This window comes from Anguilla rostrata, chromosome 16 (assembly GCF_018555375.3).
Source record: "Anguilla rostrata isolate EN2019 chromosome 16, ASM1855537v3, whole genome shotgun sequence".
In the NCBI taxonomy this organism is placed as follows: domain Eukaryota; kingdom Metazoa; phylum Chordata; class Actinopteri; order Anguilliformes; family Anguillidae; genus Anguilla; species Anguilla rostrata.
In genome coordinates, this window is record NC_057948.1 from 14,999,063 (window position 1) to 15,012,874 (window position 13,812).

At 41.9% G+C, this 13,812-nt stretch overlaps 1 protein-coding gene across 2 annotated transcripts; it reads right to left on the reverse strand.

Annotated features, from left to right (window-relative positions):
• Positions 1-881: 881 nt before the first annotated feature.
• On the reverse strand, positions 882-13,487 carry LOC135241615 (pleckstrin homology domain-containing family O member 2-like). 2 transcript variants are annotated; one of them, XM_064312148.1, is made up of 7 exons: positions 13,010-13,487; positions 11,378-11,509; positions 10,432-10,554; positions 8,531-8,635; positions 5,399-5,497; positions 3,124-3,669; positions 882-3,087 (listed from the first exon to the last, which is right to left on the reverse strand). In XM_064312148.1, the coding sequence occupies exons 1-7, from the start codon at positions 13,016-13,018 to the stop codon at positions 2,302-2,304; spliced, it is 1,800 nt and encodes a 599-aa protein (XP_064168218.1). In that variant the 5' UTR covers positions 13,019-13,487; the 3' UTR covers positions 882-2,301. The 2 variants fall into 2 exon arrangements, with proteins under 2 accessions (XP_064168218.1, XP_064168217.1); XM_064312147.1 differs by having other exon boundaries at positions 882-3,669.
• Between the last annotated feature and the right edge of the window lie 325 nt (positions 13,488-13,812).

A 13,812-nucleotide genomic window follows, 5' to 3' on the forward strand; every position in this document is an offset into this window, starting at 1 on the left:
CTTTATTCCCTGGTACATTTTTAAAAAATTATTTTTTGATTAAGTAAAGCATCATGCTTGATTACCAAAACCAGCCAGGTTTCTGTGGTGATTTCTTAGGATCTCTGTTTTGTGCTGTGCGTAGATATTGGATCGGTGAGATTGTTCTGTGATTGGACAGTATGGTATGTGAGTTTGTGCTGTGATAGGACAGTAAGGTCTGTGGGGTTATGCTTAGGTGTCAGTTTAGTTTTCTCCATACAGACTTTGGTTTTACAGCTTTGTCAAGTCCTTGTCACAAGAGGGAGACATTTTCTATGAGATATTCATGGCTATCAAACGTCTGAGCAGAAAAACCATGAAATAACACAGATAAGCAACGGTCCCTCTCGAAACCTCTCCCTCACTCAGTCGCTCACCGCTTAATTTAATTCTTTGCTGAAGCCCTACTGAAACAGGCCGGAGGTGTTTGCTTTTCTTGCCCACAGAACAGCATCATGCATCTTTCCCTCAGACTGCACAGCCACTGCATGTGAAGATTGGCAGGCTGGGGTGGGGGGCGTGGTATGTGTTACTGGAGGGTGGGGGGCATGGTATGTGTCATTGGTAAGTGGGGGTGGGCGGAGTTGTGGACTGTGCTGCTAAGGGTGTGATGTGCTGATGGATTTCCTGTTTTGAATGCAAAAGTTATACTGCCTCTGAAGTTAATGTGTCAAAAAGGAAATAATACTTAAACTGTACACTGTAGCTGTTAAATTGCTGACTGCTAATTTCTGATGCCTCTTAATTTACTAACTGACCTTTTTTGTTATATTGGTGATAATTCTTATAAATTTTCAGGAGTCTTTTGTGCCATTTATGCCCGAAATATGCTGTGCAAAAATTAGTGAGGGCTAAGATAATATTTTACTATAGAGATAAAACCTCTTTATTAATACATGTTTACATAGCACTGGACCCAAATTTATCATTAGTAAGATTCCAAACATATTGCACAGCAATACTACAACATTACAAATACATATACATCTTTTATATTTAGCTTTTTTACATCCATTTTTAAGTTTTATGACCTTCGTGCACAATATAAGATCATATCAGATTAGACTATTTACCTAACAGATTTTTTTAAATCAGTGAATGGACGTTTTCAGCTCTACCAGTATGTTAGACTAATGAATCACAAACAAGAACCCTAAAATAACAGCAAGTAACCAAATGCACTCACACAGATTGAGCAATAAAGCAAGCATGGCATTGTTAAATGTGCAATATGATAAACCACACTTACTGAACTTTCTAGACTGATCTTAAATATCCTTAAAGTGGGTTACATTCTCTTTTTTAACTAGACATGGGCCAACACTGAAAGTGGGTTTGTCTCAAGTTTTTACTCGACAGAATGTACATTTTAAAATATCCGTTCTACTTCACAGAGAACAAAGGAAGTACTCAGAAAAAAGTACTTGTGTATTACCTCTAACCCACATGTGAAGTTTGTTAATAATTTAAACCGTAAACATTAATATGAGGCCACATGTACCGTATTACACAACACTGTTTCATACAGGAAGGATCGCTCAACTACTGTGCATCTGCACAAGGACAACACCCTAAAGGTCTGCTGCACTACCATAAAACCCTGGAGATTAGCTGCAGTCCAACACACCCAGGAAATCAGCTGCACAACAAAAGCAGTCTGGCGCTCAGTTAGACCTGAATATCAGCAACACTACAACATACCATGAATATCAGCTGTATTATAAAACATTCTGAAGAATAGCAATGATCAAACACTTCCAGGAGATCAGCTGCTCTAGTGCCTGGCTGGGGGAAAAGGCTGCTGTCAATGCCTTTAAATTCACCCCATAGGACTGCATTCATCATGATGGTGGTCAACTTAAAGGCACCAAGGTTTCTGAATCTGCATGTGATAAGAAGATACTACATAACTGAAGTAACATAAAAGATATAAAGCTGCTCTGCTAATGCAATGTATCCTTTTCGTGCAAATGTTAATTAACGTACAATTTTTGAAGCAAAGTTATAATATGCGTAAATGTGTGAAGTACATACATGACCCATACTTTATTTGCTGTTTTAAACAATGGCCTATGTTTTACAGTTAAACCTTTACTTTAGCAAAAGTTTAAAAAAATGCATGTTCATTGGCATGTTACTTTTACAGGAAGTGGTTAGAAAATGTTGCCATGGTGTTTTTTTGTGGTGGGGAGTTCATTCTCAAGTGTGTTGCTGTGTGTGTGCATGTGTGAGAGAGAGGGAGAGACAGAGAGAGAGAGATTGGGTGTGAGTGTTGTGTGGTCACCAGCTTGTCCTCTTGTCCTTCCTGCTGGGGGGTTCACAGAGTTTGAGGGTGCTGGCCTGTCTCAGGCAGAGCTGGGCCAGCTGAAATTTCTTGGCTGCCTTCATCAGAAGATCCTCTGGCACCAGGCCTCGCCCTTCTCCTTGGCACACCTCTCCCAGAAGCTCCTGGGTGGTCTGCAGCTCATGTGCAACACGGCTGCGCAACTCGTCCACGTTGGGGCGCTGCTCCTCCTCGCTGGACATCAGGTCCCCCACGGGGGTGGGGATGGAGTGAGGTGGACTCCCGGCCCCATCCTCCTCCAAGCTGTCAGCCCCATCATGAGATCGCTGGCCACTGTCTTTAGACTTAATGTCTTCTTGCCCCATGGAGGGGCTACATCCTTTTTCCTCTGACAGAACCCCCAGTCTCTCAAGAGGAATAATGGTCTCTTCTGAGGAAGCTGGATCCTGCACTGACCCCTCCCAGTGGTCACATGACTGATCACTGACAGCTAGGACCTTCAGGGACTTCATATTAGGGGTCGCTGGCAGGCCAGAACTTTCTGGAGCAGGTTCCGTAGAGGGAGGAGATTCTGGAGCAGGTGTTGGAGCATGTTCTGGAGAAAATTCTGAGGAAGGTTCTGGAAGAGATTCTGGAAGCAATTCTGGTGAATATTCTGCAGGTTCAGTGACCAGAGGCTGGACAGGGCCTATAACAAACTGGACCTCTGCCCTATAGGATAAGGATGCTGGGGGTTCAGGTGCATTCAGCAGTGGGTTGGCCACTTCCTGTTCAAAGGGCATCTCCTGTTCAGAGGGCAGCTCCTGTTCAAAGGGCACCTCATGTTCAGAGGGCAGCTCCTGTTCAGAGGGCAGCTCCTGTTCAGGGGTAGGTTGGTCAGACTCATGCCGTTGGAGTACGGGTGAAGTAGGCATGTCCACTGGTGGTGTGATGGGTGTGTCAGAGAGGGTGGGACTGAGGCCATCCTTGCCCATTACTTGCTCAGAGGCGGTGCTGAGCTGTGACTTCGATGGTAATTCAAAGGGATGGTCCTCCGCATGATCCTGTGTACCTGTAGGTTTTTCTGTTGCCACTGGTTCTGAACCACTGTCAGCAGTGGTCCCAGCCGATGTGTCCTCCTCCTCCAGTACCCTGAGTTTGCTCTCCTTCAGCGGAGGTATGGGGTCAGTCATCCCCTCCTCGCTGAGTGTCTCCTGGAGGCCCTCACTGGGCTGCAACAGGGCCACGGGTGGCTTCGGTACATGGTCTGTCTTAATGTCAGTGACCTCAACTGTGGCTGCACTCAGTTCATGGGTCCCATTGGGAGTGTGTTCAGCTGTATCCAGGTCAAGCCTTAGGATACCATCAGAGGAAGCACTGGCAACCTGGAAGAGATAGGAGGGGGGCTAAAAACAATTTATAAGAAAATCTCCATGTTACCAAGAGGAAATTCCTAAGTGTGTATTTGTGGAAAGCAAAGGCTTAATTTTCATTTTCACCACCTGTGCAAGGGTATTCAGCAATGTTGTTACTCAGCTACTCAATGACTTAAGCCGAGTTTCCACCAAAATTACCCGGAACTTTCACTCCCAGGAACTACTTTACCAGGAACTAAAAGGTTCCTTCAGCCAATGGTTGTCTGCGTTTCCACCGGGGTCTAAAGTCCCGTGAAGATTAGGCAAATTAGCCCACTGACGTATGAAAAAGCGACGTTGTCGTCGGTCCATCTGTCATATGATTTCTTCTGTAACCCCATACTACCACTGAAGTAGCCTACATTATTTTCTAATAACCGGGACAGCCCGGAGGGGTTTATTCCACTTATATACAACGGGTTACCAACAATGACTATATATGGTTACTTTTGTATTTATTGATTTTTATCCATTTAATCACATGGAATTGAAATATTCTTCTGCAGCCATTTGGGCATATTTTACCGTTGTCAAGCAAAACTGTCGTTGGTAGCTGAACTTGGACCGTTATGCAACAAATAGGATATAACAGACCAATAGTCAGATTGTAACTGTTTTATATATCTTCTCAAACACATTCATTTGTTTTTATGCGAACATTCGCTTTCATGTCTTGACATCCGAAGCGACAGAATGCATTCACATTTCCAATATAACTGGCAACAACAGCAGAAAGCATACACGTTGTAAACAATTTGCTGTTTGATTACTTTCTCATCGTCAATTCTATATAGGCTAATCGCAAAATGACAAGAATAAAACGAAAACTCGGACTTGCGTGAAAATTTAAATTAGTAGTGGTACAGCCACCGATTGTTTTCCTTCGAAGTTACTGCTAGCCGAGCAGCGAAGTGTGCCCTCCAGATGCGAACCATGCACCATAAATTAGTCCATAGTCTTCCTGGTCTTTTTGTGGAATTGAAGAATGGCAGAGTAAAATTACGGCAGTCTGAAAAAGCTAAAGGTACGATTACTAGAATTAACCTGTTATTTTACCATGTGAAAAAAGTGCGGAAGGTGATTTCCAGTTTGCTTTTACTGTATCACCAATGTGAATTACGCAGAACTACCGCATACCTCACATAACTGTATCAAAGGTTTTGAGTCAATTACAACGGGCTAACAAAGAAAATCCGGAAGAAAATATTCAGCAACCGAATTAATCCGTTTGAATGTTTTAGTACGTAATATGCTGTCCCAGCACGAATGCTTAGCATTTTATAAAACGAATACTAAAGCAAGAAAAGAACAGAAGAGCACACGTTATAATTCCAAGACGTTGGCAGGCTATAACCAAAAGTAGGCTACTGCGCCGCATTACATACAAGTTTGATTTGAAGTTATTATGAAAATAAATTGGTTTGCGCCTGCATATTTTTAAACATGGCGCCTGAAAATAGACACAAAAAACTGCTGCGAGTACTCGACCAATCAGAAATGTTCAGCGCTGCAAGCTCCACCCAAAAGGTTCCTGTACTTTCGGAAAGTACTACCCCCCGAGCAGGAACCTTTTGGGGGGTAAAACAAAGCCCCCGGAACTAAATCTAGACCCTAGTTCCTGCGGTGGAAACGCGGCTTTAGTTGCTTCATTACTCAGATACTTACATTCTCCATAACTTAGATACTCATATACCCTTACCTCCTTCAAGTGAATTCTGGTAGGTGGCCTACGGCTGCGGTTTCCTCGGGGACGAGACTGAGTCACATGGTCTAAAGAACAGCTTTCATCTACCTTCACCTGGGGATAAGAATAAAAGCCATGCATATCACATTCTAAGGGCATTCTTTTATGCTTGTGCTCATCATGGGCCTCCTCATCTCTTCAGCTGTTTATTTACTGGATATAGTAGAACACTTAGAACTCTGCAATACCACACGCTGGAGCAGAATTTTGCAGCAAAGTATTAAATTACCATATAAAATAAATCCAGACCAAATTTCAGAGCTTACTTTTTTAAACATTGGGATGGCAGGTATGCCATCCCGCCAAGTTACGCCTTGGCGGGGGCATGCCCCATACCTATACAGCACCGAGAGTTTGGCACTTTTCAGGGTTCCCCACAGAAATAACCACAACAGCCACAGACACTCAGCCCTTAAAAACATTAAATTCTGTACATTCTGACCCCATTTCAACAGACAGATTTCATAAACAACTTCACATGTCCACACAATAAAGCCCAAAACTAAGGATTTTGAATTTTCTCCTTCTTCATCTTCTTCTTCTTCTCATTCTTATTTTTCCTGCAGCCTATCCCACTAATAACATGTCTCCCCATTGGACATTTTACCGACACCCGCCAAATCTTCACCTACACGACCCAATGAAAAACTTGCATACACACACAAAATACCCATACCTTTTTACTCTGAAACATTTTAAGTACAAACAACTAGTCTGCCTGTGGCCTAGTGGGTAAGGTTACAGTCTTGGGAACACAGGGTCACAGGTTCAAGCCCAGCTAGGAACGTGTTTCTTTAACCTGCTTTTACCCTCACTAATAATTGTCTACTACTTCTCAATTATTGCTTTTGCACCATATCTACCAGCCGATCCCCGAACGTATACACTGTATTATGACGTAGCCGTCTGCACCGGCTACAATATTGCAAAGCCATATGGATTCAACGGGAGCTCTTCTGTGCTTACTCGCCTGTGTTCTTCTTTAAAACCACGGACAGGTTTGCTAATGATATTTCACGCATTGCATAGCTATGTCATGGTGCTGCCCTAACAAAGTGACAGACTGGTAAACCTCCGGTTGAACGATTGAATCCCGCCTCGTCCTCAGGCAGATAATTTCCTATTTTACACTAACGTTCTCTTACGCTTATATTTGCTTTACCAAAACTCACTCATGGCCACCCATATGCATTTCATGACGGCAAATGTATTCCTTTTATTAAAAAGTTACACCAGTTCACCGCTGTGCCATTTCTACTAACTACATTTCTTCACTTGGCTACCGTACAAAACCTTCTTATCAGCAAACGCCACGTTTCTACATTCATGTTACCTCGCCCTGTTCTCTATCTAGCCACATACAAACAATTACTACGTATGTACGTTCTGCAACTCCCCATTAAAACATTACATTTAAAATCATGATTCACTCATAATTATAACTACTAGTACTGAACATGAAAAAAACACAGCAGTGCAATAGATTTCACACGTTACTTAACCCTCCACTTCAACGGCTAACGCTTTATAGCGACTGTTATATATACCATTCGATAAGGAATATAAGCTCGCTCATGGTTACTCCATTTACTTCGCACTATACTCCGTGATCATGTCAACCTTCACCTACATGCCCATTCTGCTAAAAACATACTGTTTCAACTACGCAATTTCATAATTTCATCCTAATTTTTCTCACACTGTTGTTATTTTCTCATATGCAAAGCCTGCTGGGACATATGCGTCTGCTCCTATTCTCCACTATCATGTTTTCCAGTTCTAGTTTAGCAAAACAGCGAAGAGGATTCCTACCTGCAGATAAGCCTATCAAAATGCCTTATAAACCTTACAAACACTAAAAGTGCATCTCCACGAAATAACAGACAACGGAGCAGGACAGAAGGCTACACAACTTGCGACCTAGGGAGTTATAATTCTACGGGCTTGCTGATTCTTTTGTCAGTCAAGCCTCGTTGGATGGACGTCAAATCCGTGAGTACATACACTGGCCATATTTCATCTGCGTTTCTGATGCGTTTACGCTTACGCCACCGCACCCTTTCTCACAGCCACTGTTTTACATATATAGCAAACCGAAACTGCTGAACGGTACACGCTCATCAGACTGTATACAAATTCACACAACGATAGCCATAATCCACAACCGTTTCTTACAGGGTCACTTCGCATTTCTCACTCTCATAATAAAACGCTTTGCAAAAAGAAATTATATCTCATAAAAAACACGTTTTCAACGTACAAAAATGCCAAGTTACTCAAAAGTATTGCTATCAAAATGACGCCAAGTTACGGTACTACAAACAATATAGGCTATCTTGCCTCACCGAAATGACATAAGATGTATTTCAAAGCAATGCTACCAAATATTTCCTCAATTCTTTCAAGTCACTTGGTCCTGTGTTTTGTAATCTTACCATTTTACAATGTCATGCAAACTTTGTGTCAGATCAAAGAGTCAAATATTTTGAATTGCCTCATGGAACACATTGAAATTAACGTACAAAACTGCTGCTGAGTAACTACAGGAAGCATATTTCTCCAGAAAACATGTTTATACTTGCTTCTGAACTGAATTTGAGTACATGTGCAAATTATTGTATATTTGCTACGTACAATAAATACAGCATGTAAAATACATATTGTACATACATACATAGAGAACTTCTTTATCCCCATGGGGACATTTCCCTCGCAGCATGTTACATTCACATTTACGAACACACACTTATACCAAGAAACATACTATCATTCACGCAACCGAAAGGCTGGGCAGCGAAATACATACATACCAATACAAATTGGACATATACACGCCTATTCAATCAATCTTGACTGTGAGAGAGCCATCCACACATATGTTTGGCCTGTCCATGTAGTGCATGCTTATACACACAGGGCCAAGTCACAGGGCCAACCTTTACTGAAGCAATTCAGTAAATCAATTTGGGAATCAAACCTACAACTACTCAGTTACAAACCCCATCCCATACTTAAGCCAATTATGTAAAAAACATTGTCAAGACATCATTAACTCAGCAAGCAAATACCATTAAAATATTACATTACCTCATCAAAGATCTTGTTTTTAGCTCTGTTGATGGCATCATTGAGGGCCTTGATCCATGCCTCCTTCTCCTCAGAATTCTCCACCTGAAGCTTGACATTATGGACCTGGAACCCACAAGCACAGAACAGGAGACCTGCGGTGTGCTGACTGTATGTGTGTGTGTGATGGAGTGGAGATGGATTGAATGTGAGAGTGGGTCAGACTGAGTATGTGTAAGTTCAGTATCCTTATTAAAGCCGTGTTTTGGTAACCTGCCGTTCGGCTGGTTCTGCTGCAGATATGTATGAAGACTTCCTGTGTCTGCTGAGTTACTGAAGTTGCACTGGGACCTCTTTTACCAAACAGTGCAGCATGCAACTGAACTACAGAACAATAAAACACACAACTGTGTTACTGAATGCTACCTTGTGACTGTACTGTAATACTGAAAGGCTTACAGCTGCAGTGTATCTGTCATGGTTTTGGCTGATGCCACCATTTCTTTTCCTTCCTGCGCCTTTTCTTCAGTTATTACGGCCATTGGTTTTTTCATGCATCTTTTCTTCAGTTATTACGGCCATTGAGTTGATTGAATTATACACGTGCAAATTTCCTTTTACAATTTGCACCTGTTGGTGTTCTATTTAAACCCTGAGCAAGCCGATAAGCTTTGCTTCAGTGTCACTTATGTTGCACGAGAGCCGGTATTCTGTCAAGCGAGGTAAAGGTAAAGGTAAAGGTAAAGGTAAAGGTAAAGGTAAAGGTAAAGGTAAAGGTAAAGGTAAAGGTAAAGGTAAAGGTAAAGGTAAAGGTAAAGGTAAAGGTAAAGGTAAAGGTAAAGGTAAAGGATTGAGCTGCGATATTGGATTGTTGTGGCTATAAAATTAGCACAACAGTCTTTAGCTTTTTTAGATTGTTGGCAACAAGTTAGTGCCACAATCTAAGCTCAGTATTCTTTCTTTAGGGTTTTACTTTTTCAGCCTCGGTTCGAGGTCTGTTTTCTTTGAGTTGCCCCGTTTTCTGCTCCGGCAGTTTTGTTTTATTTTTATACTCCTTAAGCCTTAGTTCTTTTTTACCCAGTACGTGGGTTGTGTAGAGCTTTTTCTTTGGGATACTCTCCCTAAGGAGTATTGTTTTCCTTTCCCTTGTCTCTTGAGACTTTGTGGCTATTTTACCTCTGGTTAATAGCTTAAAGAACCCCCTGTTCAGTCGTGGTTGGTCTCCCAAAACTCCAACTCCCTCACAGTATCTGTGTTCAGTGAGTAAGAGCTGTGCATATGCACTGTTCCTTATAGTGGTTTTATATCTGATAACTTGAAAACCATGGCAAAAATTCAACCAAAGAAAAGCTACAGTGTGCTATGGAATAATACCGCATACAGTAAGCTCCATAAAGTTTGGGACAAAAACATGTATTTTTTTTGGCTCTGAACTCCACCATTTCTGATTTGTTATCTATTCACATGTGGTTAAAAGACACGTTCTCCGCTTCTATTTAAGGGTTTTACACTTTGGTTTCACCATGCAGAAATTGCAGCACTATTTAAAGATTTGTACACAGCACCTGTGGCAACAATATATGCCAAAACCATAACACCGCCACCATGCTTCACAGATGATGGGTGGTGCTTTGGATCTTGGGCAGTTCCTTTTGGCCTCCACTCTTTGCTCTTGTCATCACTCTGACACAAGTGAAATTTTGGTCTCACAAGACCTGAACTCTGCAGACTCTTATAGGTACTTCTTAGCTAACAAGTGGTTTACACTTTTCTGTACAACTACACTGCTGTTGCATGGAATTGCATAAAAATAGGTTCACAGCCTTTGATGACCAGGTGAATTTAAGAACAGTTTTCACCAGCAGTGCAAACATCAAATGGTCAGTGCAGAACCCCACCCCCGCCGACCAGCTTCAAATCACCTTACTCCCACAGTTGGGGGCCTGGATCAGCACCAGCCGGCTCTTCTTTTTGAAGGTACTCCGCAACTCAAGGCATTTATCATACTTCTCAAGATCCACTCTCTCTAAGCAGGTCTGTAACTCCTGAGTGAAAGAACAAGCATCGTCTAAATATTAAATAGCAGAAATGTGTCATTGCAGCAGTGTGTGTCAGTGCAGCAGTGTGTCAGTGCAGCAGTGTGTTTCAGGGCAGCAGTGTGTTTCAGTGCAGCAGTGTGTTTCAGTGCAGCAGTGTGTGTCAGTGCAGCAGTGTGTGTCAGTGCAGCAGTGTGTTTCAGTGCAGCAGTGTGTGTCAGTGTAGCAGTGTGTTTCAGTGTAGCAGTGTGTGTCAGTGCAGCAGTGTGTCAGTGCAGCAGTGTGTTTCAGTGCAGCAGTGTGTTTCAGTGCAGCAGTGTGTGTCAGTGCAGCAGTGTGTTTCAGTGAAGTAGTGTGTTTCAGTTTGCAGTGTGTGTCAGTTTGCAGTGTGCTTCAGTGCAGCAGTGTGTCTCAGTGTAGCAGTGTGTTTCAGTTTGCAGTGTGTCATTTTGCAGTGTCTTTCAGTGAAGAAGTATGTTTCAGTGCAGCGGTGTGTGTCAGTACAGCAGTGTGTTTCAGTGTAGCAGTCTTTCAAACAACGACAAGATGTGTGTGAAAGATTGCACACATCTCTCGTCCCTACATTCTACACTACGATACATACCTCTCCTCTACAGGTGCACCAATACAGGAAGCATTATACAGTGCTATGTAGCTACAGTCCACTTTTTCTTCAGACACTATTTCTGGATGCATTTAAAACAAATAAACAATAATCAAAAATGTCATCCTGCACATCCATCTCTATGCCACACCTCACACAGTCTCATCTCACTGTGCAACACATTCATCTCTGAGTATCTCACTGTGCAACATCCGTCTCTGTGCGCACCTGATTTTTGAACACCACCATCTCTGTCTTCTCCACCTTGATGTAGCGTTCCTTGTAGCTCCCCAGTAGCTTCCCTGAGGATTTCTTCACCCACCCCACCTTCCCTGGCTCCGACGTGGCTCCTTTCACACCCTGCCACCATACAGAGAGAGAGACATCAAGAGCTCACCCAGAACCCCTCCCAACACACACACACAGTTATTATAACACACCCGTACAGACACGTACCAATAGACAGCAACACACATGCATACTCGCACACACTCACACAGATACACACCTACTAACACAAATACGCACATTCTCTCATAAAAACAGATATGGCACACATACCATCTGACACCTACATAGCCTACAGTTCTCTTATTCACACACATTCACAGATAAATAACCACTGACATCCACACATATACACACAATCACACAAATAGCTGTACACCAATACACAGAAACACTCTCTCTGTTAGAAAGTGTAGCACATAGGGACTCCAGATTTCAAACGAGTGACCTACAGCTCAGGCGTTCAGAGGTTTACCGGCACACTTCAGGAAAGGCTTAAATTTTACGGTAAAATGTATCAAATCACGCATGGAACTATATTAAATAACTCACATTTGAACTTTCATGGCTGTTTGATTTAAATCAGTTTTAGGCTATTTTGAATTTCTGCAACCATGCAACATGTAGGCTACATCAACTAAATGTTTCCTGCTACAAAAGTTCGGACGGACGCATTTTATCCACAAACCCCGGGAAAAACAAGTTATATGATGCAGTCCACATCACTGCCAAAGCTAGCAACTTTTCTAATGGCAATGCAGGCTATAAATCAGTGCTTGTTTTTGAACAGCAAGCTTTCTTTAGGCCATCGCTATGTACACCCATGAATACATCGGAGGCGCGTTAATTTTTCCGAAGCTAGATATTATCTGTAAGCGCGAGCAATTTTGTCGACACCTGGCAGGTGCACAATGACAGGTGCATGACAACGCCCCGTATCCGTGGGATCATAAGGCCTATTGAGCCATACCAACAAGCCGGGTTGCAAGGATCATCTTCTGACCTCCAACATTTCTGCTGCATAGGCTACATTTCCGGGTAATATACCTTGGCAAAAGTTGCCTACTGTATGGAATAAACAGGCTGGGTCTAATTCAGCGCCTGTTTTGATGTATGCGGTGGCATAACTGAGCCCTATAACTGTTTTTACTGTAGGCTACTGTTGTGAAGAATAAACTACAGTTCCACATCATTATGCAAATCGGCTACCATCAGCCTTAGGCTTGTAAGCCAACAGCTTGTATCCACCCCTTAGCCTAGACGAGAACCCTTTTTAGAGTTTCTTTCTGCCCTTTATTTTGTTGCTGGGCTCACTCTTTGGTAACCTAGCAATGTCATCTCATTAAATGCTTAAGAAAACAGCCTACGCCCCCAATATTTAAAAAATAATAATAATAATAATAATAATAATAATAAAATTAAAAAAATTATAACGCACATTATCCCAAAAAAGGTGTATGCAGACAGTTCGATGTTTGTGTCTTGTCAGTAAATCATTAACTATCCTAAATGAAGTAGCCTAGACTACATACAGAACACACCCAAACTCCGGCCGCGTCGGATCCTACTCACATCTTCCATGATAAAAAAGAATGATCCGTTATTTTCTCTGAAACACTTGTCCTGCTTATCGTCCAGAATCTAAGGTCATTAATCTTCTTTTCGCCGTCCACTTTCTCGTGACGTTAATAATATTTTTGGAACTAAAAATGTTTCAGCTCTTTATTAGAGCTTTCTTCTTGTATAGCCTACTTTCCTTTCGACTCATTGTACGAAGCAAGTTCAAAAAAGTGTAGTTTCCGGTAGGACCGCGTCCTCCTCAGCAAAGAGCTCTTGATCTGTTCGAGAATCTTGATGTTGCCCATGATGCACACTAACAGCAACATCTACCGAATTATCACGCATCACTTGCTAGGTTTTGTGTGCAAAGCTGCGAAAAGCGGTTTTACAAACATAACGCATAGTTGTGGTTTGCAACCATTAAACGTAAAATAAGATGAGTTCAGAACTTTCCGCTTTCAAGAATTGTCATACTGGACCCAGCGCAAGTTTCTTTGGTTTCTAATCGCATGCGGAAATATATGCCCCTTAAGTCATAGCCTACATTGTTGCATAGATACAACAAAAACTCAGTAAAAACGTGCATCTAGGGAAGAGCTTCTTGAGATACGTGACATCAATTAAAAGTATAGTGTTTTATTTGAAAATAAATGTGTAGCCTATCACATAGCATGTCAGAAAAACAAAAATCAAATAATTACATTTTCATGGCATGTTTACATTTTCATGTTTAACAACTGCAGGAAAAATAAATACAGAATTGAACATTGAATGGGCACAATATGTTGAACATTTTCAAAAGAAGTGACAGAAGC

Excerpts from the sequence above, each read along its gene's own strand:
- LOC135241615 (XM_064312147.1), bottom strand. Across the intron at positions 5,498-8,530 it reads AAAACAAGATCTTTGATGAG|GTGAAGGTAGATGAAAGCTG; the intron begins GTAATGTAATAT and ends TCTTATCCCCAG. Across the intron at positions 3,670-5,398 it reads CCAGAATTCACTTGAAGGAG|GTTGCCAGTGCTTCCTCTGA; the intron begins GTAAGGGTATAT and ends TATCTCTTCCAG.